The sequence below is a fragment of the Cynoglossus semilaevis genome, chromosome 1, assembly GCF_000523025.1.
Source record: "Cynoglossus semilaevis isolate Cse_v1.0 chromosome 1, Cse_v1.0, whole genome shotgun sequence".
In the NCBI taxonomy this organism is placed as follows: domain Eukaryota; kingdom Metazoa; phylum Chordata; class Actinopteri; order Pleuronectiformes; family Cynoglossidae; genus Cynoglossus; species Cynoglossus semilaevis.
The window spans coordinates 14181168-14207339 of NC_024307.1; the positions used below are offsets into that span (position 1 = coordinate 14181168).

The 26172-nt window shown below is 38.9% G+C and overlaps 5 protein-coding genes across 7 annotated transcripts in view; 3 read left to right on the forward strand and 2 right to left on the reverse strand.

The window, feature by feature from the left end:
- LOC103380484 (nesprin-1) overlaps positions 1–1066 on the forward strand; it is a 43961-nt gene extending 42895 nt beyond the window's left edge. The window contains 1 exon segment of the mRNA XM_025061769.1: positions 1–1066. This exon segment is cut by the window's left edge and continues 7 nt beyond it. Coding sequence (XP_024917537.1) covers positions 1–92 — 92 coding nt within the window. The 3' untranslated portion in view covers positions 93–1066.
- On the reverse strand, positions 827–4154 carry ccdc170 (coiled-coil domain containing 170). Its single transcript, XM_025061782.1, has 8 exons — positions 4076–4154; positions 3735–3917; positions 3216–3506; positions 2881–3081; positions 2639–2812; positions 2182–2418; positions 1808–2011; positions 827–1559 (listed from the first exon to the last, which is right to left on the reverse strand). The coding sequence occupies exons 1-8, from the start codon at positions 4091–4093 to the stop codon at positions 1251–1253; spliced, it is 1617 nt and encodes a 538-aa protein (XP_024917550.1). The 5' UTR covers positions 4094–4154; the 3' UTR covers positions 827–1250.
- An 835-nt stretch (positions 4155–4989) lies between these two features.
- Positions 4990–9105, forward strand: rmnd1 (required for meiotic nuclear division 1 homolog). Its single transcript, XM_008312191.3, has 12 exons — positions 4990–5178; positions 5873–6311; positions 6393–6498; positions 6601–6676; positions 6963–7002; positions 7094–7194; positions 7268–7374; positions 7481–7545; positions 7696–7772; positions 7957–8077; positions 8193–8309; positions 8662–9105. The coding sequence occupies exons 2-12, from the start codon at positions 5886–5888 to the stop codon at positions 8692–8694; spliced, it is 1269 nt and encodes a 422-aa protein (XP_008310413.1). The 5' UTR covers positions 4990–5178; positions 5873–5885; the 3' UTR covers positions 8695–9105.
- On the reverse strand, positions 8801–18014 carry akap12a (A kinase (PRKA) anchor protein 12a). 2 transcript variants are annotated; one of them, XM_017033845.2, is made up of 4 exons: positions 17864–18014; positions 16215–16302; positions 10117–16082; positions 8801–10019 (listed from the first exon to the last, which is right to left on the reverse strand). In XM_017033845.2, the coding sequence occupies exons 1-3, from the start codon at positions 17987–17989 to the stop codon at positions 10141–10143; spliced, it is 6156 nt and encodes a 2051-aa protein (XP_016889334.1). In that variant the 5' UTR covers positions 17990–18014; the 3' UTR covers positions 8801–10019; positions 10117–10140. The 2 variants fall into 2 exon arrangements, with proteins under 2 accessions (XP_016889334.1, XP_024917541.1); XM_025061773.1 differs by having other exon boundaries at positions 8801–16082.
- A 1335-nt stretch (positions 18015–19349) lies between these two features.
- LOC103380286 (syntaxin-11-like) lies at positions 19350–25034 on the forward strand. Of its 2 annotated transcripts, none has more exons than XM_008312180.3 (4): positions 19350–19472; positions 19572–19644; positions 20273–20587; positions 24023–25034. In XM_008312180.3, exon 4 carries the CDS (start codon positions 24025–24027, stop codon positions 24877–24879), a length of 855 nt encoding a protein of 284 aa, XP_008310402.1. In that variant the 5' UTR covers positions 19350–19472; positions 19572–19644; positions 20273–20587; positions 24023–24024; the 3' UTR covers positions 24880–25034. The 2 variants fall into 2 exon arrangements, with proteins under 2 accessions (XP_008310402.1, XP_024917557.1); XM_025061789.1 differs by having other exon boundaries at positions 19383–19509.
- The last annotated feature ends 1138 nt before the right edge of the window (positions 25035–26172 follow it).

Here is a 26172-nt window from a genome sequence, read left to right on the forward strand (position 1 = left end):
TGTCGGAGGAGGACTACTGCTCCCAGTCCAACAACTTTGCTCACTCCTTCTACCCCATGCTTAGCTATACTAATGGACCACCTCCAGTGTAGGCTGCCCTTTAATATAGTATCCTAGCCTAATCTGTGTGAGGATGTCATGTTGATGTCCTCTTCACATGGAGAGCAGAGATTAAGAATGATCATCAAACTGCAAATGACCATCCCATCATTATGTGTTTGTCTGCAGCACATACATAGGCTCCAGCTCTGATGTGGACAATGACCTTAAAAAGCTGTATTTTATCTGAAGGAAATGCTCTCAGTGGATTTTACCAAAGTGAATTCTCAAAATAGACCCTGTGACGTTGCTCGTGAGTGGAGACTTTGTCAAAGAGAAATAATTTCAACAATAATTTACACGGATGAGGATAAGAGCCACTTGGAATTTTTAACATTTTCTCTATTCATTTTTGACTTTGTGTGATTTGAGTCAAAATTAATCATAAAACTTTAATCTTAAAATCCGGAAAAAAACAAAGAACTTTGACATTGATCGTAATTTGCAAGGTGAAATATTTTTCTCTTACTTTTCTTTTCTAATTCTAAAATTCTAAAAAAAAGTTTTGTCATCTGAATTCAATGATTTGTAAATAAAATATAAATTCAGAGAGAAAGAAAAGAGAGAATTAATTCTTACAATCTGATTTTGGTCTTAGAATTTGGCGTAAAACCCTGACTTTTGACCCTAAAAAAGTCCCATGTGACCCACATCCTCCTCCTCACTTTTTGACATTTATCTTTGTCTTGTCAGCATGTGTTTATATTCCAAGTAGTTATATTTTAACTTCTTCATGCCTATTGTTTTTTTTTTTACTATGATTCACGTTGATGTAAGATTCATGAAGCCAAACTTGTGTGTGTTTTAATATCACTGTCAGCACTGTCACATCAATTGTATTTGTACGCTCTAATGATTTTATTTTTCAAGCAAACGAGATGATATTTAACGCAGGAAAATTGTGACATATAGAAAGAAATCACTGTATATTTTGTATGACTGTCACTTCAGTATCAAATGTATAACAGTGCAAAATTATATGTATATGTATATACTGGTGAAACATATTGAGAAATGTATGTATATGCGACCATGGAAAACAAAGAATGCCAAATACTTATTTTAAAACTTGTGTTTTCATTTATGTCTTTGTATTTGTTAAATAGTCCGACCTAATGTGTTTTTTATTTTAATCGTAAAACCCCGTGGTTTTATTTGTAGTCTTCTTGAAGGGGAACAGCCTCCACTGGACGATCAGATGCTGAGGTAGAAACGTCCAGGGAGGAGCGTTCAGAAGGATCCTGGATTTGGTGGAGGTGATGATGATGAAGAGGAGGAGCTCTCAGGTGAGTTGGACAAAGCCAGGGCTCATTCACGTGGTGATGGTGAAGGTAATGGTGGTGATGGTGATGAGCATGAATGAGCATCTCCAGGAATTTGATGATTTCATTGTTGGTTAGAGCGAAAGCTGTGGGATCCAAACCCAGCATCCTGGAAACCACCATTCGGAAATCTTCCAACTGAAACATTTAAATGAAAACTGTTCACACACTTTTAACACTAAAGTTGTAATAATTGTATTTAGGTAATAATTTGCTGTATAACAAATACCTTTGCTAAATTAGTAACACATCACTACTTTTTAGTACAGCTGAAAGTACATATGATGTGATTTTTCACAGGTGGATATATAGCAACTAACCATGATTAATTTCAGGATTAAAGCCAAGTGAAACATTCACTTTCACAGTCAAGTCAACAGCCTTACTTCTCTCTCCTTGATGGTCATCTCAGTCAGGCTGTGTCTGAGCGTACTGAGCTGCTGCTGGTCGTCTCTGCTCTGTTTCTCTCTGCTCTGTAGATCTGAGCTGATTGAACTCAGCTTCTTCTCCACCTTAGCCTTCCCCTCCGCCACCTGCTCCAGCTTCTTTTTCTGCTCCTGCATGGTCTGACTCTGTTCCATCACTTTCAACTTGGCGTGTCAGACAGAGGTGTCAAGGAAAACAGCTCATATTCAGTGACGTCAATTTAATTAAAATACTACGTAGGACCTACAGTTACATGATGCACATTCACACCACACTACTATGAGACGGACATGCCTCTGGAACGGCTCTGAGGCCGGACCCTTGTCCCCTCTACCTTCAGCTCATCAGTGAGGCACAGCTGGGTCCTGAGGTCAGTGTTGGACTGCTTGGTGACCCTCAGCTCGCTCTGAAGACGATCCAGCTTTCTCTGCAGCCTCTTGGCCTCTACATGAGCTTCGTCTCGTCCCATCTGTGACTGACACCTCTTCTCCTCCTCCAGCTCTGTCACCTTCTTCCTCAGGAACTGGATCTGGAGTCCTTTGCTGTCCAATTGATCTTTCTGGGATTTTAACTGGGGTAAAGCGGGTAATTACAATCACAGCTTTATTAATGACTCTGTCATATGTATTTTCTAACATCATTGAATGTATGAGTAGTTGAAAAACAGGATGACATGTTTTTCTCAAACATGTCAAAACCTTTAACGTCTGAAAACCCACATCCCAAGATCAAATTAAACTTCTATAAACTACCTTCTAGAAGCCAGCAGTAACCACCACTCTGTTGTTTACCTTTCTTTGCAAACTGTATGTCAGACTCTTGCTCTCCACCAAAGCAGCTCCCTCTCTTTTAACGAGTTGCTCGGCACGTGACAGGATGAGTTTGAGCCTCATGTCAAAGCCGAGATCAAGAGCAAAACTGTCCACCGTCAACGTGTCCGACAGCTGGTCCAGGAACTCTTCATACTGAAAGAACACTTGTTGTCATAGACACATCACTCTGGACTTTGTTTTCGTACTGCGTTGTCACTCACCTGTTGTTTGCTGTGTCTCAGTCCATCTCGATGCTTATCTGCTGTCATGAGGTCAGTCTCCAGGTCTTGCAACCTCTCCTTCAGGGTTTGAACTTGCTGCTCTGCGTGCTGTGCCCTGTGTAATGCGCATTGATGGAGCTCTGTCTGCTGGCTCAGCTCCTCAGAGACATGACCCAGTCTGACCTTCATCTCTGACATGGTCTGTAAGAAGGTGGCTATTAAAAGGACTCATTGTGTTTGTACAACGTACAGATGTGCAATTTTTTTTAGCTTCCAGTTTTAAAAAAAATGTGAAAAATAATAAAAAATTAAAATTAAACACAATAATTCCTCACTGTATCCAGTTTCTGAAGAATATCTTTCTCCGTAGGTGGGATGACACTTCCTGACTTGGCTGACATTAGGTCAGACACCTTTTTTAGGAACATCTGTAGTTTGTCTTCAGCTGCTCGAGTCTCTCCTTGGCTGGACACAAGCTTTCTTTCCAGCTCCTCCACCTGCTTCTCCAGACAGTTTGACTCTTTCTTCGCTGCCTCTGTCACTCTTTTAGTGGCCTCCAGCCTTTCCATCAGTGTTTCTTTGTCCATTTCGACACTCTTCCTGCCCACAGACAAGTCATCTAACTCCTGCACCAGAGGAAAACATAATACTGACAGTCAAATGCTGCTGCGCATAGATACGTTTTTACAAATAATCAGATTTGAGTCATTTCCATATACTGTCTTGAAAACTTTTGTATTACATTCAACTGATAACATTGATTGAATATATTTTCTTTTTCTGTAACATTTGGCAACTCTATTGAAGCCAACTTGGGCTTCCATATTTCAGCTGAGAATTACTGGTGTTTGTACCACTTTCAGTAAGTCCAGTGCAGCCGTGCTGCTGGTGGCCTTCTTCCTCTCTCGGTCCAATTCTGCCACCAGCCTCAGCACCATCTCTCTGCTGGCTTTACACTCCATCTCTGCAGACTTCACACTCTCCTCCAACACAGCTATTCTCATCCTCATCCTCTCCTTCTCATTAGACTGGTGCATCTATTACATAAAAGACAAAAAAATATATACAGCCTCACAAAGGAAAATGTTACAGTAGACTCATTGGAAATTTCAAATGGTTGTTACTTAAATATTTTAAGTAAATTCATTTTTTTCTGTTGTGGTTTAACTAATTTCCTATGTAAAGCATACTCTACCTCTTCGGAGTTTTCCATAACTCCCAAACTTGATGAGTTGCTGAACCAAGTGTTACTGTTACAGAAATCTCCTGGCAACACCAAACACTGGCTTTAACTTTCACCACCAGAGGGAGTGCTGTACCTAAGTACTTCTTAAAGCTGAAACCTTTGGTTTATTTCTTAGTAAAAACAACAAACTGATCTTTTAGATTTATTATCAGGATTATTCATATTTAATAGGTCACATATTGAACAAACAAACAAACAAACAGCTGAATTATTGGAAGATATTAGTAGACGTTCATGTGAAGGTCAAACTTCTAGTCATTCATTTTTGTTTGGCCGTGTTGCTTGACTTGCAGGCGACGTGCAACTCATAATGCGCAAAAATGAATTGCTGTATGTTCTTTTCAATAATGTGCGTCAAATCTGTGTTATATTTGCTCATTATTGCGATTACGTGCACGCTATCTGCAATATTTCTACATGGTATAAATAAAAGAAAGATTACCCATTTTCTTTAATTGAATTGAATTACTTTTTAAGGGCCAAACTTTAACTATTTTACTTTAAAAAAATAATTCTCTATAAAATAACGTGATAAGCAGTTGTGCTCGATTTATTTATAATAATACGATGTCTCTAGTCTTAACTTTATTATATATGAATGAATATGGTTATACAAAAAGGGAGACAAAACGTGTTTTGCCAATATTGGCCTAAAGGATACATTTGAGTTATATGCATATATATATATATATATATATATACACGTATATATATTAGGTAATATCAGTTTACTGATAGCACAATAGTACACATAGTAAAGACGAAATTTGTATAAAATTAACAAACGCCATTGAAGTGCACTCTGTAATAGCGAATAACGCCTGTCAAACCACGTCGAGGGCTAAACGAGTCAACGCATTGCGTCACATCCGGATTTCAAGCAGGAAGTAAGCAGCACTCAAGCTATGTTAACAAACACACCTCCTGCCCTTCCAATGGTCATGCTCTAACGACTAATATCAAATTGTAATTCAAGTTTTTAACAAACCGACGCATCCCGACCATTCAGAAATGTACCATGTTATGAGAAATGGAGTTTTAATTTGCGCGAGGTAAGACAGCAGCTATAGCTACATGTCACTGGTCAAACAAATGTTTATTCATGTACTCGACAGTTGTTTTAGTGTATTGTCTTGTCGCGTGTTATTCAGAGTAATCGTCTGTACTATACTATTGCATAACTTTTGACAAAGTTACTAATAGAAGTAATGGCTGTGTAGCCAAGGTCGTTCTATCTCATTCGATTCCTGTTTTGTTTTCACTTACATTCTGCAGTATCTCTGACATCAAACATGAATTAATTAAAATCTGTTTTTGCCTTACTCTGAAATGTTTTTTTAAATTATTATTATTTTGACCTGAGTTTTTAAACATCTTTTTCCAACACCATTTTTTTAAAATTTTTTTTCAAAATTAAAGAAATTAATTGTCTGTGTTCTGTGTTTTGCAAAGGATGTTAAGATTGGCTAGATACATTTAAAGCTAAAGCTGCTATTAGCTTTATCTTAGCTAATTATTTTCATAATGCTTTTAAATTTAAACCATTGTTAAATTGATCTGGTTCTAATATGTATTATATATAAATTTTAAAAATCTAATCTAATCTCTGGGGTCTCACACTATTTTGGAAATTATTGCTTGTTTATTTATTTTTCTTTATTTGCAATTTTGTTATAAGAGAGGCCTTGTTACATATTGAATTATGATGTGTTGTGCATTCACGAACCACTGATGTCTGTGTTTCAGGTGAACTGAAAAGATGCTTCTTCGACAGTTGTGCTCCAGGCTGGGATTACATCGGTCTGTGGAGAACATACACTTCTGCCTCTATGCTTCAGCCAGTTTTTCCCAGTCATGTCATCTACGTAGTTATGAATCCAAACTGTGGAATAATTCTGACTCACCTGGCCCAGGAACGCCAAGGACTTATTATTTAAATCTTTACCGGCAGAATACCTGTTTCAAACATGATCTGCCTGCTGTGGGTGGATATAAAGGTTTGTTTATGGACTCCAGGACACTCACGGACTCTAGGATTGGACAGTATCGTTTTTATTCCACAGATCTTGTGAAGTCAATACTAAAACCAACTTTAAAACCAGTGATGGTGCCTGGAAAAAGGGTTCCTAAAGGTCCAAGAACAAAACAACCTTCCAGAGCCAATCAGCCGTTAAAGGAAGACAAGGTATTTCAGACAAACATAGCGGGACTTCTGGTAAAGCGTTAAGTTTTGTGATCAAGTCAACCCCGTGGTTTCCTTCTGCAGGACATGATGCAGTGTATTGCCTTTGCAACAGCAGATCAGTATCACCTGCCAACACTTTGCCATAATTTGCTGGACGAGGGCTTCCAGGAAATTGATTTACCGAGAGGTACAGTATAAAAAGAAATCTGAATTTACTCTATGAGAGAGTATCATAATGTGTTTTGGCTGAAATTTTAGACATACTTCATGGTAAAACTTTTAATTCCAGATGCCTCGAATGTCCTGGTAATCAGCACAGACATGACTGCGAAACCAGATGATGATGCTCTCATCTACTTCTTCAGGTAGAAATGATAATTCTTCAGTCTGCCTTGTTAAAGCCTTTGTTGTGCAGTATGTGTTTGACATGGTACATTTTTAAAGCACAAATCAATATGCTTAACTATTATATTTCCTTACTGTTTTTTTCATCACAGACATGATTATTTCTGTATGTATGATTTTAAATAATGTACTTGTTATATGTGTAAATGTCAAATACATTAAATAATTATGAATAAATAAATGTGTATTAATTAAGGTTAAAAGCCTGTTTCATGTTTTGGTTATGAATCATAATGTGATTTTCAGGGAAGGAGCTGTGATTTTCTGGAACGTGGAGGAGAAAACGGTAAAAAAAATATTTTTTTTAACAACGGTCAATTCATCTTATTATTAGTATTACTATTAATATATTTCTGACAGTGGCAATCTCCTTCCAGATGAAGAAGGTAATGAGAATATTGGAACATCATGAGATCCAGCCTTATGAAGTTGCACTCGTCCACTGGGAGAATGAGGAAATCAACTACACACTGGAAGCGTACGCTGTGTTTCTAATGTCTTTTCTTTCTTTGTTTTGATTAAAGCTGTACTAAGTACTAATTCTTCTTCAGAGGAAATACTAAGTTGGAACGTGGCAACTTTATTCTAAGTGTGGAGAGCGAGCAGCATGAAGCCATTCTGGAGAAATTTGCATTTTCAAATGCATTATGTTTGTCAGGTATGAGTCTCTATATTTATTTCTATTTCTATATATATCTCTATGATTTTTATTTTATTTTTGATCACATTTGTGTTTGGGTCTGACTGGCCTTTTCTTCTCCTAGTAAAACTGGCCATATGGGAGATTTTTCTAGACAGCTTTGTGGAGTCAATTCAGTCGATTCCAGAGGTAAAGTAAATGCATTATGGTCAACAGAAAAGGATAATGAATATTTGATCATCTGTAATGGTTGTTGTTTTGTGTAAGATAGATGATGTGATGGTTTTAAAAATAACAGTGTCTCGTAATGGTTACGTTACATGTTTTTTTCTCTCCTAGACTCTAAAATCTGGAAAAAGAGTAAAGTTGTCATCTGCAGAAGTGATGCAGAAAATAGGAGAACTCTTCACCTTAAGGTACATTCATTTTCATCTTATTAGATTCTGTAAAAAGTGCATTCATTTGTGAAGGATTTTTTTCTCACAACTTTTGTCACAGCTTTTCTTGTTTACATTTTAATGTAATTGCTTATATAATCTGCTGTTATATCCCAAGGTTCTGTATAGTTGAAACTTATATTTGACATCCGTCCTGTTCCAGACACTGTATAAATCTGAGGTCTGATCTGCTCATCACACCTGACTTCTACTGGGACAGAGAAAAACTTGAAAAGCTGTATGAGAAGACCTGCCAGTTTCTCAGCATCAACCGCAGGGTCAATGTAATCAAACCTGTCCACTAACAAACTACCTGAGTGTCCCACTGTGACATCTGTGGTAAAAGACCTTTACTGTGTCTCTGTCTACAGCTGACACAGTGTGTTTTTGTGTTTCCAGGTTGTGAATGAGAAACTGGAACACTGCACACAGTTGACTGACCTTATGAGGAGTCACCTGAGTGAGAAACACAGCCTGAGGTTGGAGTGGATGATAGTCATACTCATCACAATAGAGGTGAAACACCAGTTTGTTTGTTTCCTTATTTAAAACTCTTAGACTCCTTTGAAGTATGGTTGTGATTGGAAACCATTTGAAAAGGATCAGAACTTAATGATAAAAGAAAGTTCTTTCTCACCATAACATTAGTTTCAGGTAGTCTTTAATAACATTAAATGTTGACTGTAACCCAGTTGTTTGAGATAGTCAGTGGAGTTAGAGCAGATGAACTAGGAGAGCCAGAGCTTGACTGAGGGTCAGGGATACATTACAGTTTAGTGAGTTTATTTTATACCGTCTTTGGTCAAATGTAGATGTAAAGGCGTTTACATTAAGTAATTCTGTGTCTGTTGCTTTGTTTTTCTTGCAGGTTATGTTTGAACTTGCAAAAATGATCTTCTGAACGGCACAAAGGTACATTGTCAGTAAATCCTTATTTTTGAAAAGGATAAGAAGTGAATAATTAAAGCCAAGTAAACCTGTGTAAATGTGTACATTTCAATACACAATAAACCCATGTTCCCTGAAACTTTGTCTATCTTCACATGTTGCTGTTTTAAAGTAGATTTTGCCGTAGACACCAGCTGAGATTCACTCACTTTATTCAAGTACCGTAATTACAAACATGTGAAGATAGATGAACGTGATTGAAGCGTGTGTCTTGCTCAACGATGACTTGTAACAACCCTGTTTCCTCTTCTGCACAAAGTAATGACAACATAAGGCCAGACACAAAAACCAAAAACTCTGCAATAAATGAGGACAAGTTAAGCTGCCAGTGTTAAAGTTTAAGGCTGTGCTTTTCAAAACAAAATATGAAATATACTGTATAACCTCTAGAGGTCAGAAAATATAAAAAGTCAAATATATGGTGTAAAATTAGTTCTAAAAAAAACACAAGTCATTGCTAGTCTTCAGACATTCACATGAGCACAGTGTTGCTTGTATTTGCTTTAAACAGTTTTTTTTTACAAGTTTTACAAGTGACATTACAAATTTGTGTATATATTATATCTGCTCACGTCTGCTGATGCTTTTTATCTGCATAGATAGTTTGGTTTTGCATGTAAAGCAATAAGGATACAGAGTGAATTATAGGAAACATCTACAGTTGACCACTGTACTCTCTATAAACATAAAAACCTGATCCTTTATCAGACATGAAATCATTGTTCCAATACTTTACCATATCTGTCTTTACCAGGTGATCATACAAAATTAAAAGATTGTTCATCAAAGTGATTGCCATTCAACACATGTTCATTCAGTTAGGGGTGAAATAGGTCCTAAATGAACACTCATCATTGTTAGTCCTGTTAGTCCAGACTCTTTCAACAGACTGATCTAATCTGTCAAGGCTCGAGGTCACATGACCTTGGAACCTCTGCATTAGCCATTAGAGCATTTAGCATGTTTTTTAAGGTGTAAGGCAAAATTGATTGACAGTCCATAGTCCAACTCATCAAGTTAGCACTGGTATAAACTGAGATGGTCAAGAGACACAACTGAAAAATGTATTTATCTTCCAGTGGGAATATTATGGTATAATTGTGATTGGTTGCACCATGAACTGCCTCAATTAAAAATTCATCCTGCAATATTTGCTTCATGTCACAACTCCCAATCCACCAAATACCCCAACGACCCCAAGTCCATGACTGTCAGGGTAAATAGACAAATGTGCTGTTTTCTTAATTGGTTCTTCTGTTTGACGTCTTCTTGCTTGTCCTTTAGTAAAAACAAAAGTAAATTACATTTATTAGGAGCTGAATGCATAATTCCAGTGTAAAAAAACAATTTATAATAATTAAACAAATATTCTCACCAGTCGTCGCTGGTAAATGTATTTTCAGTCGTACTCCATCACAGTGGTGTTTGTGGTTGTATTATCTAATGGTTCCAGTGCTGCAGCGCAATCTTCACCCTCGCTCTCGAGCCCTCTGTCTCCTCGTTGTCTTTCATTTTGTTTTTCCTCAGACCCAAACTCTGGAGCTTTCCCAGACCTTTGCTCAAGAAGAACATTTTCCTCAGAGTGGCTCTCTGTGTGGAGCCGTGTTGGTTCATCTACCACAGGAAGGATCGGTTCTGTCCCCTCTAGAGTGTCGATGTCTTCTTCTGCGTCCATCCACACATCCTGGTCGTTTTCCTCATCTGTGTGTTTAACAGGTTCCTTTTCTTGCGTTTCTGGTTGGGGAACTTCAGAGATTTCTGGAGTCTGGAACACAACGCTTTGCTCCATTTGCAGAACTGTTTCTGTCACTTGAGAATGTTTTAGTACACTTTCACTGGGTTCAGTTTGTTCCTCTGGTTCTACTGTTTGCATGCCAACATCCAAAAGTACTACAGACTGAATGACGGGTTCTCTTGGATCAAGGTTCTCTAGCACTGCTATTTCTGTTCCCTGAAGTGGGAAATCTACCACTTCAGCTGTTTTCTGATTTACTCCTGGTACTATTTCAGGTTCCACAGCCTGAACACCAACATCAGACACATCTGTCTTTTTCACTCTGTCACCTCTCTCCAGTGTAGGTGGTGGAGAAGTCTGTTCCTTTGTCTGTGCAAACTGTATGTTGAGTTTGAACTCCAATGACAGACTGGAGGGTGACTCTACGCTTCCCAGAGATGAGAGTATTCCTGTGTTTTGGGGGATTACTAATCCAGAGTTTGGTGTTAAAATCTGACTTTGTTCGATGTTTGGAACTTCTTTGGTTATTGGTGACGGCAGCTTGATCTGTTCAGTTACCACATCAACTTTAGACTTTCCATCAGTGCTAGGTTCTGCTGATTTGTCTTTGTTCTCATGGAATGAAACCTCTGACTTTTCTGGGCGATCTGGAGATTTTCTGAGATCCTTGGATTCTTGATGTTCAGCTGCAGTTTCTTTATTATCTGTTGCAGTGTCCTCCATAATGCTTTTGTCTTCTTGTTCAGTGAACTTTTCTTTGGCGATATGTTTAGTTTCTGTGTCTGCCTCTTTCAGAACCTCTTGTTCCCCGTGGAAAGTCATTGATTCGTGTTGTAGTTCCTGCTCAGTAAACTCATGAACGATCAGTGATCCTTCTTCAATCGTTGCCTCAGTTCTTACCGTGGCACAGAGTTCTTCGACTTCATCTGCCGTCTCCTGACAAACATCTATAACAGCCGTGGTTTCTGTGATGCAGACTTTGACCACTGCGTCCACAGTCTCTTCAGCAGATTCGGCATCAACCTCCTCCACTTGAACTTGAATTTGATGATTATCCTCAAATTGTACTAGAGGTAAATTCATAATGACGACACTACAGTCTTCTGTTGCAGACGTAGCTGCTGCAGCTTCAACATCGTTTGCACAAAGTGTCGTCTCTTCTTTGATCTCAGCATGCTTTACCTCGAGACTTGGAGGTTCAATTTTTCCTTGGAGAACATCAGGTTGAGTTGATTCGATTTCTGATTTGGAATCCTCCTCGGTTAATTTTTCTTCTTCAAATTCTACAGAAAGAACTTCAACTCTTCCAGTATCTACAAATGACGACGTGGACACTTGTGCTTTTGGTTGTGTTTCTAGAGGTTGGACATCTGTAGTGGTGTCTTCTGTTGATATTTCTGGCTCATTATCGCCTTCATCAGCCAGCGTGATTTCAACCGTAACAGTTTCTATCTTTGGAGGTTCTTCTGTATTTGATGTTTGAGCACAGCCATCATCTAAATCAGTCATTTCTCCTTTTGGAGCTTCTAAAGCCTCCGATTCAGTTTCAGCACTTTCTTCTGGTTCACGGGTTATAATGTGAGGCTGTGTCTCTTCTCTGGGTTCATCTGAAACCTCTTCTGTCTTTGCAGTAGATTCTGACAAAACCTCTTTTTCAGAACCTTCCTGCATATCGAATGTGTGCTCTTGCACGACCTCTTTAATGTCTACTACTTTATAGTCATAACTTAAAGTATCTGCAGTCTGGTCTGCTCGATCTGAAACAGTTCCCACTGCAGTGATGTCTTCAGGTACTTCCACTGCTTGCGATGTTAGAACGCCACACTCTTCTGCAGTCACTGACATGGCTGCTTGTCCCTCTTCTAACACCTCATCATAGTGTACATCATCACTTTTTGTCTCTGTCTTTACCTCCTGCTCACAGTCTGTTTTCACCTGTGATGTCTCTATATCTGTTTTCTGTGTTTGGACCTCTTCTAATGTATCTTGCCTTTCGATCATTAGTTCTGTGATTGTTCCAAGCTCTAATGTAGATGTTAGAAGAACTTCAGCAGTTACAGTTTGATCAGCATCTTCTTGTTGCTCTGCCTCCGTCTGAACATCATTTTTAGCTAACGGCTCAGATTCCCTCAAGGGCTCGACTATATCTGTCTCTTCCACTCCTACTATATCTGTTGCTTTATTTTTAGATATCTGATCAATGTTGTCTACGTCGAATGTGTCAGTTTGCACATCTTCTACAACGTCTGGTTCTTCAGGAGGTTCCAACTTTGCAGCGTCTGTTTGTAGACAGTTTTCTCCCTGTACCTCAGTACTATTTTCAAGGAGAACTTCCGATTCATCTTTGGACTTGTCTGTAACAGATTCTTCAGCTGGAATATCTTCCCATATCTCATCTTTTTCCAGCATTTGACTGCTGGCCACCTTTGAATCTGTGTTGTTAGTCAGAGCAGCTTCTAAGATTTCAGGTTCTTCACTGGGTTTGGTTTCAGCAGTTTCTACATTAACTACGAGTTTTGTCTCTTCTTTGGCAAAGCTTTCGCTGACAGGCTCTGTTTTTTTACTTTGGTCTATATTGGATTCTTCTTCTGGTGCATCTTCAGTTCCTTTCAGTTTGAACAACATCGTACTTTCTTCCACTAAATCCCCCACAGCTGTCTGTGAAGATACCAATTCCAATTCTGATTCTTCAGTTTGTGCAACAATGTTGTGTGTTTTATTTTCCTTCCCTGCATCGACAATTCCAGTGAATTCCACTTCCTCTCTCGGTCGTACCGCATCTGTAACTTCTACAACATCTTCAGTGTCGTTCTCCTCATCTGACTCTCTGGTTGCATCTTGTTTTTCATGATCTTCCTGTGACTCCTCCTCTTCCTCTGGTGGCTGATCTCTGTTCTCATCTTGGATTTTGTCCATGTCATTTTGGAGGATTTCCGATGCACCTTCATCTTCATCTTCTTCTACTTTCTTATCCAGTTCTGCTCCTCCAGAGTCTATGTTCACATCATGAGGGCCCTCTTCACGATAACCCTCCTCTGCAACAATCAAATTAACTTCTACTTCTGTCTCTGTATACTCAGCTTCGGTTGCGTCAGTAGTTTCCATGTTGTGGTTGCCTCCAGCTGGACATGAAACACTCGCCTCATGAACTTCATCTGCAGAAATATCAGCGCTGACGAACTCCTCAGTTGGAACTTCCGATGTTATTTCTGTGGACATGACCTCTTTGACTTCGGAAATGCTTTCTGTTTGTGTCGTTCCTGCCAGTTCACCGTCCCATTCCACTTCTTCAGCACTGAGGCCGGTGATGATGGTTGTCACGTCACTTCTTCTGTGTATTTCCAGAAGCGTCTTTTCCTCTTTGACACATTTTTCTAGTACTCTCTGCGTGATGGATCCTGCTATCCTTTCTGGACTGATATCCTCTGAAAACAGCGGTTCTGTTCGTGGGCTCATGGTGAAGGTTTCTACAACCTGGTGCAGGATCTCCTCTGTGTCCTTAATGTCACTGTCTAAGAGGACTGGTGTGATGTTTCCAGATGTGTGTGAGGAGTGTGTGAGCTGCGAGACTGCAGAGACCATCTCAGTTTCATCTACTGGCTCTGGAGCAGTGATGGCCTCAGACGTGATCTCTATCACATCTTCTGCTATCGTGTCGTCTCTAACTACCTCTTCTATGTCCACTGTCTCTGTGATTATTCCTTCCTCTGGAATATCACTGAGCAGTTGATGAGTGCTGATACTTTCTGTGACTTCCTCTGGCTCTTCCTTCGCAACAGCAGTTGTGGATACCGTGCTCTTCATGTTGTTCTCAGTGTCTTGAACTTGAAGGCTGTCGGTGGGTATGATCGGCTTGGTCATTGGATCAATATCCTGCTGTGGTTCTGTGGCTAGTTCTTTAGGTAGAGGACTTGTCTGTTCGTTGTCTGGTGTTTTAATGTGAACTTCTGCTTCGACAATTTCAAACTCAGAGAGTGGAACCACAGCTGGTGTCTCTGAATCCTCGTCTTCTGAGGCCTCTTCTTTATCAGCCTCATCTGAAGATGCTAGGTCTTGATTGACGACAGACTTCTTTTTCTTTCGTCCAGAGAGAAACGTCTTTATTGAGAAGGACGACTCATCGTGTGCTGTTTCATTGTCAGACAGAACGTTGTCTTTGTCCTCTTCGTTCCTGACCTTCTTCTTTGGAGTGACCAGTTTTTTAAATGACTTCCAGGTCGATCCTCCTTCATCGTCCGAGCTCTCTGTCTGTTTTGACGATATGGATGGAGTTTTAATGACCTCGTTAGATCTTTCCAGTGGCATCTCTTGCTTTTTATTTTCATTTTCTGTCGGCGGTGTTTCGTCCTCAGAGTCTGATGTTTTTCTGCTTCGGTTCTTCTTCCCTGATCCGCACAAAACAGCTTCCCAGGACACGGATGAATCCTTCCGTTTTGATTTTCCTTCTTCTGTACTTTCATCCGATATCTGCTCTCCTTCACTGCGTTTCCTTTCCCCTTCTGATCCTGGGACTTTTGTCTCCCCGTTGGTCAATGACGACTTCTTGACGTTCTTTTTAGGAGTGAGGAGCTTCTTGAAGGAGACCCATGCACTTTCCTCCTCCACTGCTGCTTCTAGAGAAGGTTGGCTTGGACTTTCTCCATCTTTCTGATTATCAGCTGGTTTTGCTGGCATCATCTGATCTGATGAGTGTTCACCAGAGTCTGAGATCCTGTCAGTACTAGACCTCCTGCTTCTGGGCTTTTTTGAGTGTTTCTTCAAACTAGAGCTTGAGAACAGTCGTCTGAAAGGACTCTCTTGGACTTTTTCTTGAGAGCTTAAGATTTCAGGCTGATTGACAGTGGCTGCCGATGATGCACCGGTGGTTTCGTTTTTGCACGCCGTCTCATCGTTAGCGGCATCGTCATTTAAAACACCAGTGTCTTTAATCTGTTGATTAACCCCGGTTTCTTCTTCTATCTCTTCTGTTTCTTTGTCCGTCTCAACTAACTCTTTCTCTATTGGCTCTTCCTCTGTGGATTTCTTTTTCTTCCGTAGCCCTGAAAATATCCCAGTGGTAAAAAACCTTTTAACTGGAGACATGACCTCCTCTGGCTCAGGACTGGATGAAAATGTCTGATTCTTATCCTCCTCAGGTGAAGGTTCTTCTTGTGCCTTTTCCTCCTCGGTCTCAGGTGAAGTGGCTGCTGTATCTACACAGTCGGACTCTGCTTCTTCTTTGGTCTGTGATTTTGTTTCCCTTGTATTTTCTAGAATGTCCTCAGAGGTGCCGTCTGACATTGTCGGACATGTTGTGGAATCATTGTCACAGTGTGTGTACAGATCGATATTCTGCGGAGCCTGATCGCTCGTAGTTTCCTTTGCAGTTCTGTTGATTTCTTCTGGACTGTCGGGTTCCTTCTCGTCTGAACCTCTGTTAACGGTCAGTTTTAAACCAATGTTACTGAAGAGTTTTCTAAAATTGTCGTTCTGCTTTGCGTCCATTTCAATGATTGTCAGGGGTTTTTCTTCTTCAGCTTCATCAGATGATTTCTTCTCATTTATATCAACATTTTCTAACGCTCTCACTTCTTCCTTTGGTTGTTTTGTTTCTGAAACATCTCCATCTGAAGCAGAAGAGATGGGAAATGTAATAAAGTAGTCATAAAATAAAATTTAAAAAAGTCTTCTAAAATGAAACACACTATCCATCTGTTTGAATCAGACTGACAGTGAGCTGCTTTACTGTCAGTACCCACCCTCAGTCATTTCCCCGTCCTGATGACCATGGGCTCCTGCTCCTTTAGTGCTGTCTGCTTTTCCATTGATCTCTGGGATGAAAAAAGGCTGAAACACAGTTGAAAAACATCAAAGTGCAGGATCCAAAACTAAAATGGTAATTTTTTTTTCCCCATTTCAAATGTTTCTCTGTCTAATTTGCAATCAGACATACATATCTGAAGAGGTGATGTCAACATGGAACACTTGTCCTTTAAAGGTGGTGGAGAAATTAAATTGATTGATTGATTTAAATGAGTCTTGTGGCTGGCCTGTGTCACAAATACCAGTCTTGTTCAGTCAACAACAAAGCTCTTCCTCTCAACCAGGATTTTAGTGGTTTTTTGTGCCGTCATCACCTGTCGTTTTCCAGTTCCATGTCTGGAATCATTTCATACCTTTTGTTTACCTTACACAGGACCTTTATTTTTGTAGCCCATTGCCGTCTAATTGACTTCCTGCTCAGCATGAGCCAGTGCTAATGTCTTACACAAATAATCGATGTTGCTTCAGCTGAGTGCAGTGAAAGGGAAATTCCATCTCCCCCTGGGATTTACTTCAGTTCCTCGAGGAATGAAAGGTCATTATTCCTCCATGAGTGTTTCTCATTTCTATCTGCATTACTGTACATAAAAAACCACTGCAGCAACACAGCCTCAGAATACAAACTGCAAGTCAGCATGGACGCAGCCCTTCACTGTTTCCTGGAGCTCATAAAAATCAAAACAATGAAGATGTTTCGTCTTCTTTTCAACTGTTTGGCTAATTGTTTTGCTAACTGACTTGGACCTAAAGTATTTCCAGGTGAATTTGTTATGTTTAAGTTTATCATGTTTTGTTAGCTTTTAAAAAACATACTTTACTGACTGATGGCTAATTTCAGTCTATATAATGGAAGAACTTGAATTAAAGCTACATTTTAGTTGTAGTTTTCAGTACTTTGGGAACTCTTCTAACCTTAAGTTGTTTCTGTGGTAACTTTTTACAAAACTGAAAACTACCTACACTACCTTCAAAAAAAGTGAAAACGTTTTGGTTCCACCACGTGCTCCTGTTGCCATGGTTGGGAAATATGATCATCACATTTATATAAAAAAAGGTTTCTAAGCAAACAAAGCTAAAACAAAAGCTACACAACAACACAGTTCATAACATGTGCAGGTAGCCATCTTTGTTTTCAACTAGAGCCACAACCTCAGAGACTGCTGTGGAAATGGCTGTAGGTCTCCTACACTGTCTTTGACAGTAGAAGTAACTGGGAAGTGACATTATTTAAAACCTACAATCACAAATAAAGTGTATTTAAGGCTCTTTTGTTTTAATAAAATACATATAAACACATGGTACAAATAAAAACAAAGACCAGAAGTTATAAATAGGTGGAGGTAGAACTGAATGGATGCAGGACTTTTTGACTATCTTGGCAAACATCAGCTGCACTGTCCTGATGCACCCTCAGCATTTAGTGACCCGCAGCCAGACTTAGCCACCAGAACAATCTGACAGTGTGTGACTGCAGACAGAGAGACATAAGCTAACACAGAGAGAGAGAGGTGATGGATACAGTGTCTGCAGTCAAATGGAGTTCATTGAAGAGAGAGTCAGTTTAAAAGAGAAAAATAATAAAGACCTTATCTTCAGCGTTCAGTGGTGCAGGAGCATCCTCCACCCTCCCGCTCTCCTCCTCCTCCTCCTCCTCCACCACAGCCTCTCCATCCCTCCTGCTCTCCCGTTGTGCAGACTGAGTGTCTCCCATGATGCTCGGTGCAGCGCCTCAGTGTCCTGACGGAGCTTTTGTAAATTTCCTCCAGGAGAAGAGGCGAGAGACTCTGACAGCAGCTGGGAAAGCTCTTTTAGACAAACATCCCTCCTCCTACTCCTCTGCCTCCTTTCTCCTCCCTCCTCTTTCTCCCTTTCTCTCTGCAGAATCACATAGAGCTTCAAAGTCCAATCTCTGGCCCAGCCTGGATCAACCGGACCAGTGATGGCACGCCTCCTACTGCATTAGACCAGAGACAGGAGAGGGGGGAACTGCAGAGAGACTGAGACTGTCTGCAGATGACTGAACCAAAGAAGTAGATGATATCAGTACACATCAACATCTCTTTTACAATACGGCCACAGTCAACTAAAAATATGACTTTCTATGCATTTAAAACTGTATTTAATTATTTAAATGCTTAAATTATGATTTATTTGCTGATAACTTTGCTGATGTTTGACTTTTTGTGTTCACTTTTAGTTTGTGGACACATTATTACAGCTATCTTTGCTTTACATTTTAGAACTTTCTCACCTTTTGGTGCCTAATTTGTGCGAGTTTTGACAAATTTTGTAGGTATGTTTGTTCTACACAATTAGGTTTATTTTTAGCCTTTTGTTTTATTCTTGGCTAAGCCTTTTTTCTTTTGCCAAACCCGTGGCCACTGGCCTGTGTTGTTGTCTACTTTAAGGTTTTTTAACTTAACTTGCGGCAAAAATGTTTGTGTTTTCTGTAAACGCTCAGCTGCCCTGGACAGTTTTCCAGTTCATTATTGGACCACATATACTATAGAGTGGTGCTCTTAAACTTCTGGCCTGAGGGCCAAATACAGCTCATGAAGTTGTCACATCAGGAGATGTAGATCAGGTGCAGAAAGTTCATTTCTATAGTTTATATTCAAAGGATATCAGCATGAGCACAACGCAGAAAAGCACGAAGCACAAGGAACCTGGAGCATGGACACAGTTCCTTATAATGATAAAAATACTGCAAAAAAAAAAATCAGCTGGACCTTCAGTGTTTCTGGTCAAACTGATGACACTGTGGGCAGCATTAGGACAAGTTTCTTCTTTTAGAAGTTTGCTTCAGGTCATTGTGTAATTTGTTTATTTAATATAAATACACAGAATAAGTTCCAGTCCTTGGACCTAAATGTCTTTTAAAAATAACCAATGAAGCAAATGCTATTACATTTCCTCGGCAATTACAGCGGGAGGAAAAATCTAATGTCTGTTTGCTCGGGCTGTAACAGAGTTGACTGTGTGACTGTAGAATGAAGTTGCAGAGAAGGTTTGTACTGACACCAGGTATTTAATGGAGGAAGGGAATGAAAATAGTTCAAAGATCTGACATTATTTTTTTCTTCCTCATAAACCCTAACAGTTCCAACAGGATTCTCCTGAAACTGTTTTTCAAGCAGAAGTCAGAACTGTACATTTGACTGACAAATGACTTCAGTAATCCCATTATCACGAAGGTGAACGTGAACCACGACTAACTCTGAAGGGATGGTGGTGAGTCAGTCTCATGAGTTAAGTCACCCATTCCTTCAACTAATATATTTATGTCATTGCAGATGGAACATCAGATGGACCGACCCTCCGCAAACACACGCCTGTTTTTGGTCTTCTGTAGTTTGTAACGCACAGGTGAACTCTTGAGTTTTCACTTGTTCCACATGTTTATTTTTATATATATATATTTATATAAATATATATATGTTTATATATATATTTATAAATATTTTTATTTTTATATATTTTATATATATATCACTTTCCCTCAGATACATGCAGTGGGGCTTCGAGATACGAGCTATCCAAAATACGAATTTCCAAGTTACCAGTAAGCAAGTACTGCAAGATTTTCCTTGTGATACAATTATTGATTATTGTTTTTTGTTTTTTTTTGGGGGGGGGGGTTAATTTAATTAATTAATAGTATATTTCTCTGCGGGTGGTACGAATTAATTGGTATTTATTATTATTTTTAACAGGAAAATTGCAATAGAAATACGAGTGCTGTTGTGGAACAGAGTAGACTCGTATCTCGAGGTTCCACTGTATTTTAATTTAACTATGGTGTTCCACAAGGTTGAATGTTTGGCCCTATATTGTTTACTTTATACATGCTCTCTGTCTGTACTTTTGTCACAAATATATGTCGGTATATATATATACTGTATATATATATATATATTTATATATATGTATATATAGTTATATATATATATACATAAATAAATATGGGGTTTAATATAGACATTGTACTTTTTAGACTTTTGCAGTACCATCAAAAACAGACTGAGGGCCAAACTTTTGGAGTCATCCTGGACTAGTGACCAACATGAACGTCACCTTCATCCACCACAGGACACACTGAGTTGTGGACGCCCTCAGGTTGCACTGACCCTTCAGCGGTGATGAGTCACTGGATCCTTGGGACCTTGGGAAAACTTGGAGCTGGGAACCATTTCCAAACCCATGACAGACATCTATGTTAATCTGATCAAATGCTTGAGAAACACTGCTGCTGTTCTGTGAGCCTGACTGCGACGCTAACGACTTGAATTAATTCAAGTCACAACTTTGGGTAAGTGAAAACTGCTGATGTTTTTTCCAACAACTCACAGCAACCAAGCTGCTGAGATCTGATGCAGCAAATTGAAGGTGACACACAAGGGGGCATGTGGGTGGGTGGGTGAGGGTGTGGGGGGAGTGTGAGTCTGGTTGGGTCGTGTTGCACGTGTCGTGTCGGCTGTGTGCTTGTGGAAGAGAATGAAATCGCGTTAATGTTTCACTTCATAATTTACCGAAGATTCTTGGGACTCTGTTGTCTGTCATCAAGGTAAAATCACAGTAGTTATAAATAATCTCCAGATCCAACTTTAAAATCTATTTACATTTAGGTGTTATCTTTTGTATTTTACAATAATTTTCAAAAACAACTCTAGATGTTTTGACTGTATGTGTGGCTGCGGTGGATCCACGTCACCAAAATCACTGATTTTATGTGCGTGAGCAGTTCACAAACAAAATCCTAAATATTTTTAAGATATTTAAGAACTTGGAGTGTTTGGAACTTGTTTGTTTCCCCACTTTTGCCAGATTGTTTCCTTTGAACTGACCACGTCTGTATCTTGTGTTCAAAACACCTGCACTGCCCCTTTAAACTTTTAGTTTAAGCGTAATTGTTTGTTAAGTCCATGTCCTTCAATCATGAAGAAAAAAAAAAAGATTTAAAAGGGAAACTTTTGTCCCTTTGTCCACTTTACTGTTGAAAATAAGAAGCTGGTTCATGTCTGGCTCTGTCACGTGATTGGTTGGTTGATATCAGGGGTGAAAATGTGCTGCTTCAAAGTAGTAACAGAACAGACTGTTGTCCAGGACTTTGGGCTGAGTTACATAAGACTGCTGTGTTCTACTGGCACGTTCTCCATCAGTTCTGCTCAGAGGTTCCAGTGTGTGTGTGTGTGTGTGTGTGTGTGTGTGTGTGTGTGTGTCTTTGTCAGAGTGAAGGCCAACTTAGATCACATGAAATCTCAGGAGAAACCAGTTCTGAAACTCACGCAACCCTGTTTTTTTTGTCTGCCAAATCGGAACCAGCTGACTGACGGTCAGGGACTGATGAAAGGTGGAACCCTGCTGCGGTCATTTTACTTGGTACCGTTTAATGCTCTAAAAAAGTTTTAATAACAATACATTTAATAATAATACACATACATCTAAGTTAGGGTCTGTTAAATGAAACGTAAATTATTTTTAATTTTAATTTAAAAAATGAGAACAAAATAATAATTGTTATTTAGTTTATACAGTTTAAAATTTTTAATTAAAATTTAAAAATAAGAACATTTTTAAAGCGATGTTCTTGATTTGAATTTACAGTAAGTTGTTGCTGCCTTAAAAATGATTGGCCGTCTTCTGCTGGACAATATGTAGTACTACATTATAGTACACAGTTATATGGCTTGTGATCGTTGTTAAATGTGTAAAAAGCAACGAAAACAAAGCATTTTAAGTATTGACAAAATTGAATATATAAACAGGTGAAGCAGGTCTGCATATAATCCGACATTAATCTGTGTAAAAACTCATACAAGGCAATGCCTCAGAATACTTGCTATTGAACTGATTTCTTTTACTTTGTGCCTATATTTTATTTGTATCATTTTTCTTTAATTTGTATTTATTTAGTCACTCTATTTTTTTGTTTTTAAATTCACTTCTGTTTTAAGTTTTACATTAAAAACATCTGCCCCACAACACATCAATCGATAAAAAACGAAAAAACCTAAAGTATTTCACTAAAAGTAACTTAAAATATAACTCTCGTCTCATGAAATCCCGCCATGTGCTGTGGTTGACCCAACGGCCAGATTTTGGCCACACCATTTGTTAAGCTAACTGTTGAAACCTCTTTAACTGTTGTGGTCGGTGACTCAGACTGATGTGAGCTGAAGAAGACGTTTAAACACACACGCACACACGCACACACGCACACACGCACACACGCACACACGCACACACGCACACACGCACACACGCACACACGCACACACGCACACACGCACACACGCACACACGCACACACGCACACACGCACACACGCACACACACACACACACCCACACACACACACACAGACACACACATACACATGCTGTAGTCAGTGTAGTCAGTTCTGCTTTCACACACGTGCTGTGACAGTTGATGTTTTCACTCCCACAGCTCCACTGTGGTTGGTTTGACTTCTGGAACTTCCATCTTCACCAGCGTGTGGCAGTGACGCAGCAGATTGATTTCATCATTTTCTCTCACAAACAAAGCATTTTCTCTGTCCTCCTCTGAAGACGGAGACATAGCTGAAATAGTTTCACTCACTTTTGACGTCAGGTGTCCGTCTGTCGTGATGCTAGCCTCTGATAGCAACACAAATATTTATCTTTTCATTGACTTTGTAACTTAATTTACCTGAAAATGAATATGTTTTTAGACATGAAAAAATGTCACTCTAAAGAAAAAACATTTAGTTGGAAGAAATAAATGTTCATACATTGACATGAACTTAAACGGTGCGATGCTACTTTTACGACACTCACTGTGTCCATGTGACTCCACAGGAATGTAGAAAGTTTAGTTTCCAAGAAAAAAAAACAAAACAAAAACAAACGTTACCTGTTATATTGTGGTATCAGTGATCGCTGTCACACATTCGTCTGGATTTCTATGATCAGCCTGTGCAGCAGAAGGTCAGTTAATCAAATCTTTTTGATGGTTGTCCTTGATTCATTTATTAGAGAGAAGAAATTCCACTTACATGTGATTAAAAACTTCCTGGAAGGAAAAAAGGGATTAAATGTTCCCGTCTGAGATTACCTGAGAAGTACGTTTTTGTGACGACTGTACACAGCGATCACAAAGGTTTTTTAACGCCTTCATTTCTTCTGTAGAATATTGTGTGCTGATCACCAGGACCAGCACAATGAGAGCTCAGGTCTCATGGTAAAACAAAAACATGGTGAGGGTCATGGACGTGGGAGAAGTCGTTTGTGATTCAAACCAGTTTAGAGGAATGACCGTAAATCAGCACTGATCTGTGAAACCAATCATAAAAAATGTTTGAACGTTCCTAAAAAATATAGAGATTGGACTTTGGGACAATGTAAAGATGTAATGTGACCTCATAAATAGAGATTTTAGCTTCTGTTGACAATTTCTCAACACTAATGTTATTGCTTTATTATGTAATTATAAAAATAGAATAAATATTTCAGGAAATGGAAAAAATGAATCTAATGTTGATAAAGTTGTTTTTTTTTTTAATACAGATTTTTGTTGCAGAACATGTTCAAAAAGTTAATAGCGCTGAACTCTCTTATAAAAGAGGTTTATTGACATTCTCCTCCTGTGTTAATATTTGTGGTTTAAATCGTGACCTGCTGAAACACATCACTAGGCCGTCACAGTTTCTGTCAAAATATTCTAGATACATCTTGATTGTTCTCTACGGTTGTGTTCCTCCCAGACATGAGAGACAGACTGAAGAACCTTCATCATGAGCAGATCGACTCAGAAGGTTTCAGCACAGTGGAGCTGGACAACTTCTCAGAGCAGGAAGCTGCAGCAGAGTCCAGCCAGGAGCTGGATGGTGTCCTGCAGGAGGCCCAGCAGATACGTCTGGAGATCCAACAGATCCAGAACGATGTCAGTGACCTGAAAGATGTCAACTACCAGACCTTGAACAAGACCACATACAGCTGTGAAACAAAGAGGGACTCCAACGCCATCAGCGGGGACATCAAACGCAGGACAGAAGATGTGCTGCGACGGCTGCATATGATGAATGCTCTCAGAGGAGAACTTGAGGTCCAGCGTGGAGCCGCTGACCCCACAGCCCGCATCGCTCGAACACAGTACCAGTGTCTGAGCAGCACTCTGCAGCAGGTGATGTCCAACTACAACGACACAGAGTTGAACCACAGAGAAGCGTGTAAACGTCAGATCCAGAGACAGATGGAGGTGGTGGGCAGGGATGTGGGTGAGGAGGAGCTGGAGGAGATGATGGAGAGCCAGGAGTTGCAGGTCTTCAGTGACCAAATGACGGGTAGAACCACCCGCTCAGCTTTACTAGAGATCGAGAATCGGCACAAGGAGCTGCTGGAGTTACAGAAGAGAATGGAGGGTATCCAAGATCTGTTTCTGGACGTGGCTCTGCTCGTGGAGGAGCAGGGTTCCATAATACAGAACATCCAGCAGAATGTTGAAAAAACAGAGGAGATCGTTCAAGCTGGAACAGTCCACCTGGAGGGGGCGACATCATCTGACAAAAACAACCCCTGCAAGAAGCTCTTCTGTGGCTGCCTGCCCTGTTACTACAACTAATTTTGATGATGATGATGATGGTTCACAGTAATGTTATCACGTATTTTCCAACTGATTTAGTGTATAATGTTTACACTGAACATTGTCTACACTATGAGGTGAGTAAAATTGTCTCCATTATTTTGTTCTTAATTCAAATAAAAAGACTATATATGTGCCACTATTCACCTTTTCAAATAGGGCAAATATTATTTTGGGAATTTATTTTCAAACATTTTTGTCCATTTATTTTTTGAACATGAAAACACAAAATGTCTCCCTCTCCATTGCAAACTTAAGTTATCAGAAACATGAAAACATGTAATGGGATCGTAAGTCAGCCAAAAATAAGTTTAAAAATGTCTTAATATACAAAGGTTTAAAAAATTTATCACAAATGCCAAACATAGTAAATATATTACTGCAAAATTCGCCAAAAAGAATTTTTCTAAAATTATTTTCATGATGCTCTTATTTGACGAGAAACATGCAAAAAAGATAACATTTTGAAAAATATTTTTCCAAACATTTTTCATGAAACTTTTTCACCATTTGATGACCACATGCAAAATTTGGATTCTACTGAAAATTACCAAAAAACATTTATTTCTATTTTTTTTTAAAAAACAAACACCTTTTTCTGATGAGAAACTTGCAGAAAAGATACAATTTTGAAAATTACTTTTCCAAAGATTTTCATTCACCATCTGACTATCATATGCAAAATTTGGATTGTTCCAAAAAATACCAAAAAACTGAAAATCTGAAAATGCTCTAATTTGTTGAGCAACATGCAGAAAAGATAAAATTTTGAAATTTATTTTCCAAAATTTTTCATGAAAAATTTTCACCATCTGACCACATAGCACGCAAAATTTGGATTTTACCAAAAAATTCTCAAAAAAAATGTTTTTCTAAAAGATTCCTCAAAATACTGTAGTTTGATGAGAAACATGCAGAAAAGATAAAATTCTTGAATTTTATTTTCCAACATTTTTCACCATCTGACCATAAAAGCATGCTAAATTTGGATTCTACCAAAAATTTCTCAAAAAATTTTTTTTCTAAAAAATTTTTCAAAATACTGTAGTTTGATGAGAAACATGCAGAAAAGATAAAATTCTTGAATTTTATTTTCCAACATTTTTCACCATCTGACCATAAAAGCATGCTAAATTTGGATTCTACCAAAAATTTCTCAAAAAATTTTTTTTCTAAAAAATTTTTCAAAATACTGTAGTTTGATGAGAAACATGCAGAAAAGATAAAATTCTTGAATTTAAAAAATTAAAAAAAATTTCTAAAAAAAAAAAA

Bases quoted from the DNA above. Each gene is read 5' to 3' on its own strand.
- ccdc170 (XM_025061782.1), bottom strand. The intron at 3,082-3,215 runs GTGAGGAATTAT...ACCTTCTTACAG, and splicing joins TTCTTCAGAAACTGGATACA to ACCATGTCAGAGATGAAGGT. The intron at 2,419-2,638 runs GTAAACAACAGA...GCTTTACCCCAG, and splicing joins CATACAGTTTGCAAAGAAAG to TTAAAATCCCAGAAAGATCA.
- LOC103380286 (XM_008312180.3), top strand. From the start codon at position 24,025: ATGAGAGACAGACTGAAGAACCTTCATCATGAGCAGATCGACTCAGAA.
- akap12a (XM_017033845.2), bottom strand. From the start codon at position 17,989: ATGGGAGACACTCAGTCTGCACAACGGGAGAGCAGGAGGGATGGAGAG. The intron at 16,303-17,863 runs GTCTTTATTATT...ACTGTGTTTCAG, and splicing joins CACTGAACGCTGAAGATAAG to CCTTTTTTCATCCCAGAGAT. The intron at 16,083-16,214 runs GTGGGTACTGAC...CTTCTGCTTCAG, and splicing joins GGACGGGGAAATGACTGAGG to ATGGAGATGTTTCAGAAACA.
- rmnd1 (XM_008312191.3), top strand. From the start codon at position 5,886: ATGCTTCTTCGACAGTTGTGCTCCAGGCTGGGATTACATCGGTCTGTG. The intron at 7,546-7,695 runs GTAAAGTAAATG...TTTCTCTCCTAG, and splicing joins CAATTCAGTCGATTCCAGAG to ACTCTAAAATCTGGAAAAAG. The intron at 8,310-8,661 runs GTGAAACACCAG...TTTTTCTTGCAG, and splicing joins TCATACTCATCACAATAGAG to GTTATGTTTGAACTTGCAAA.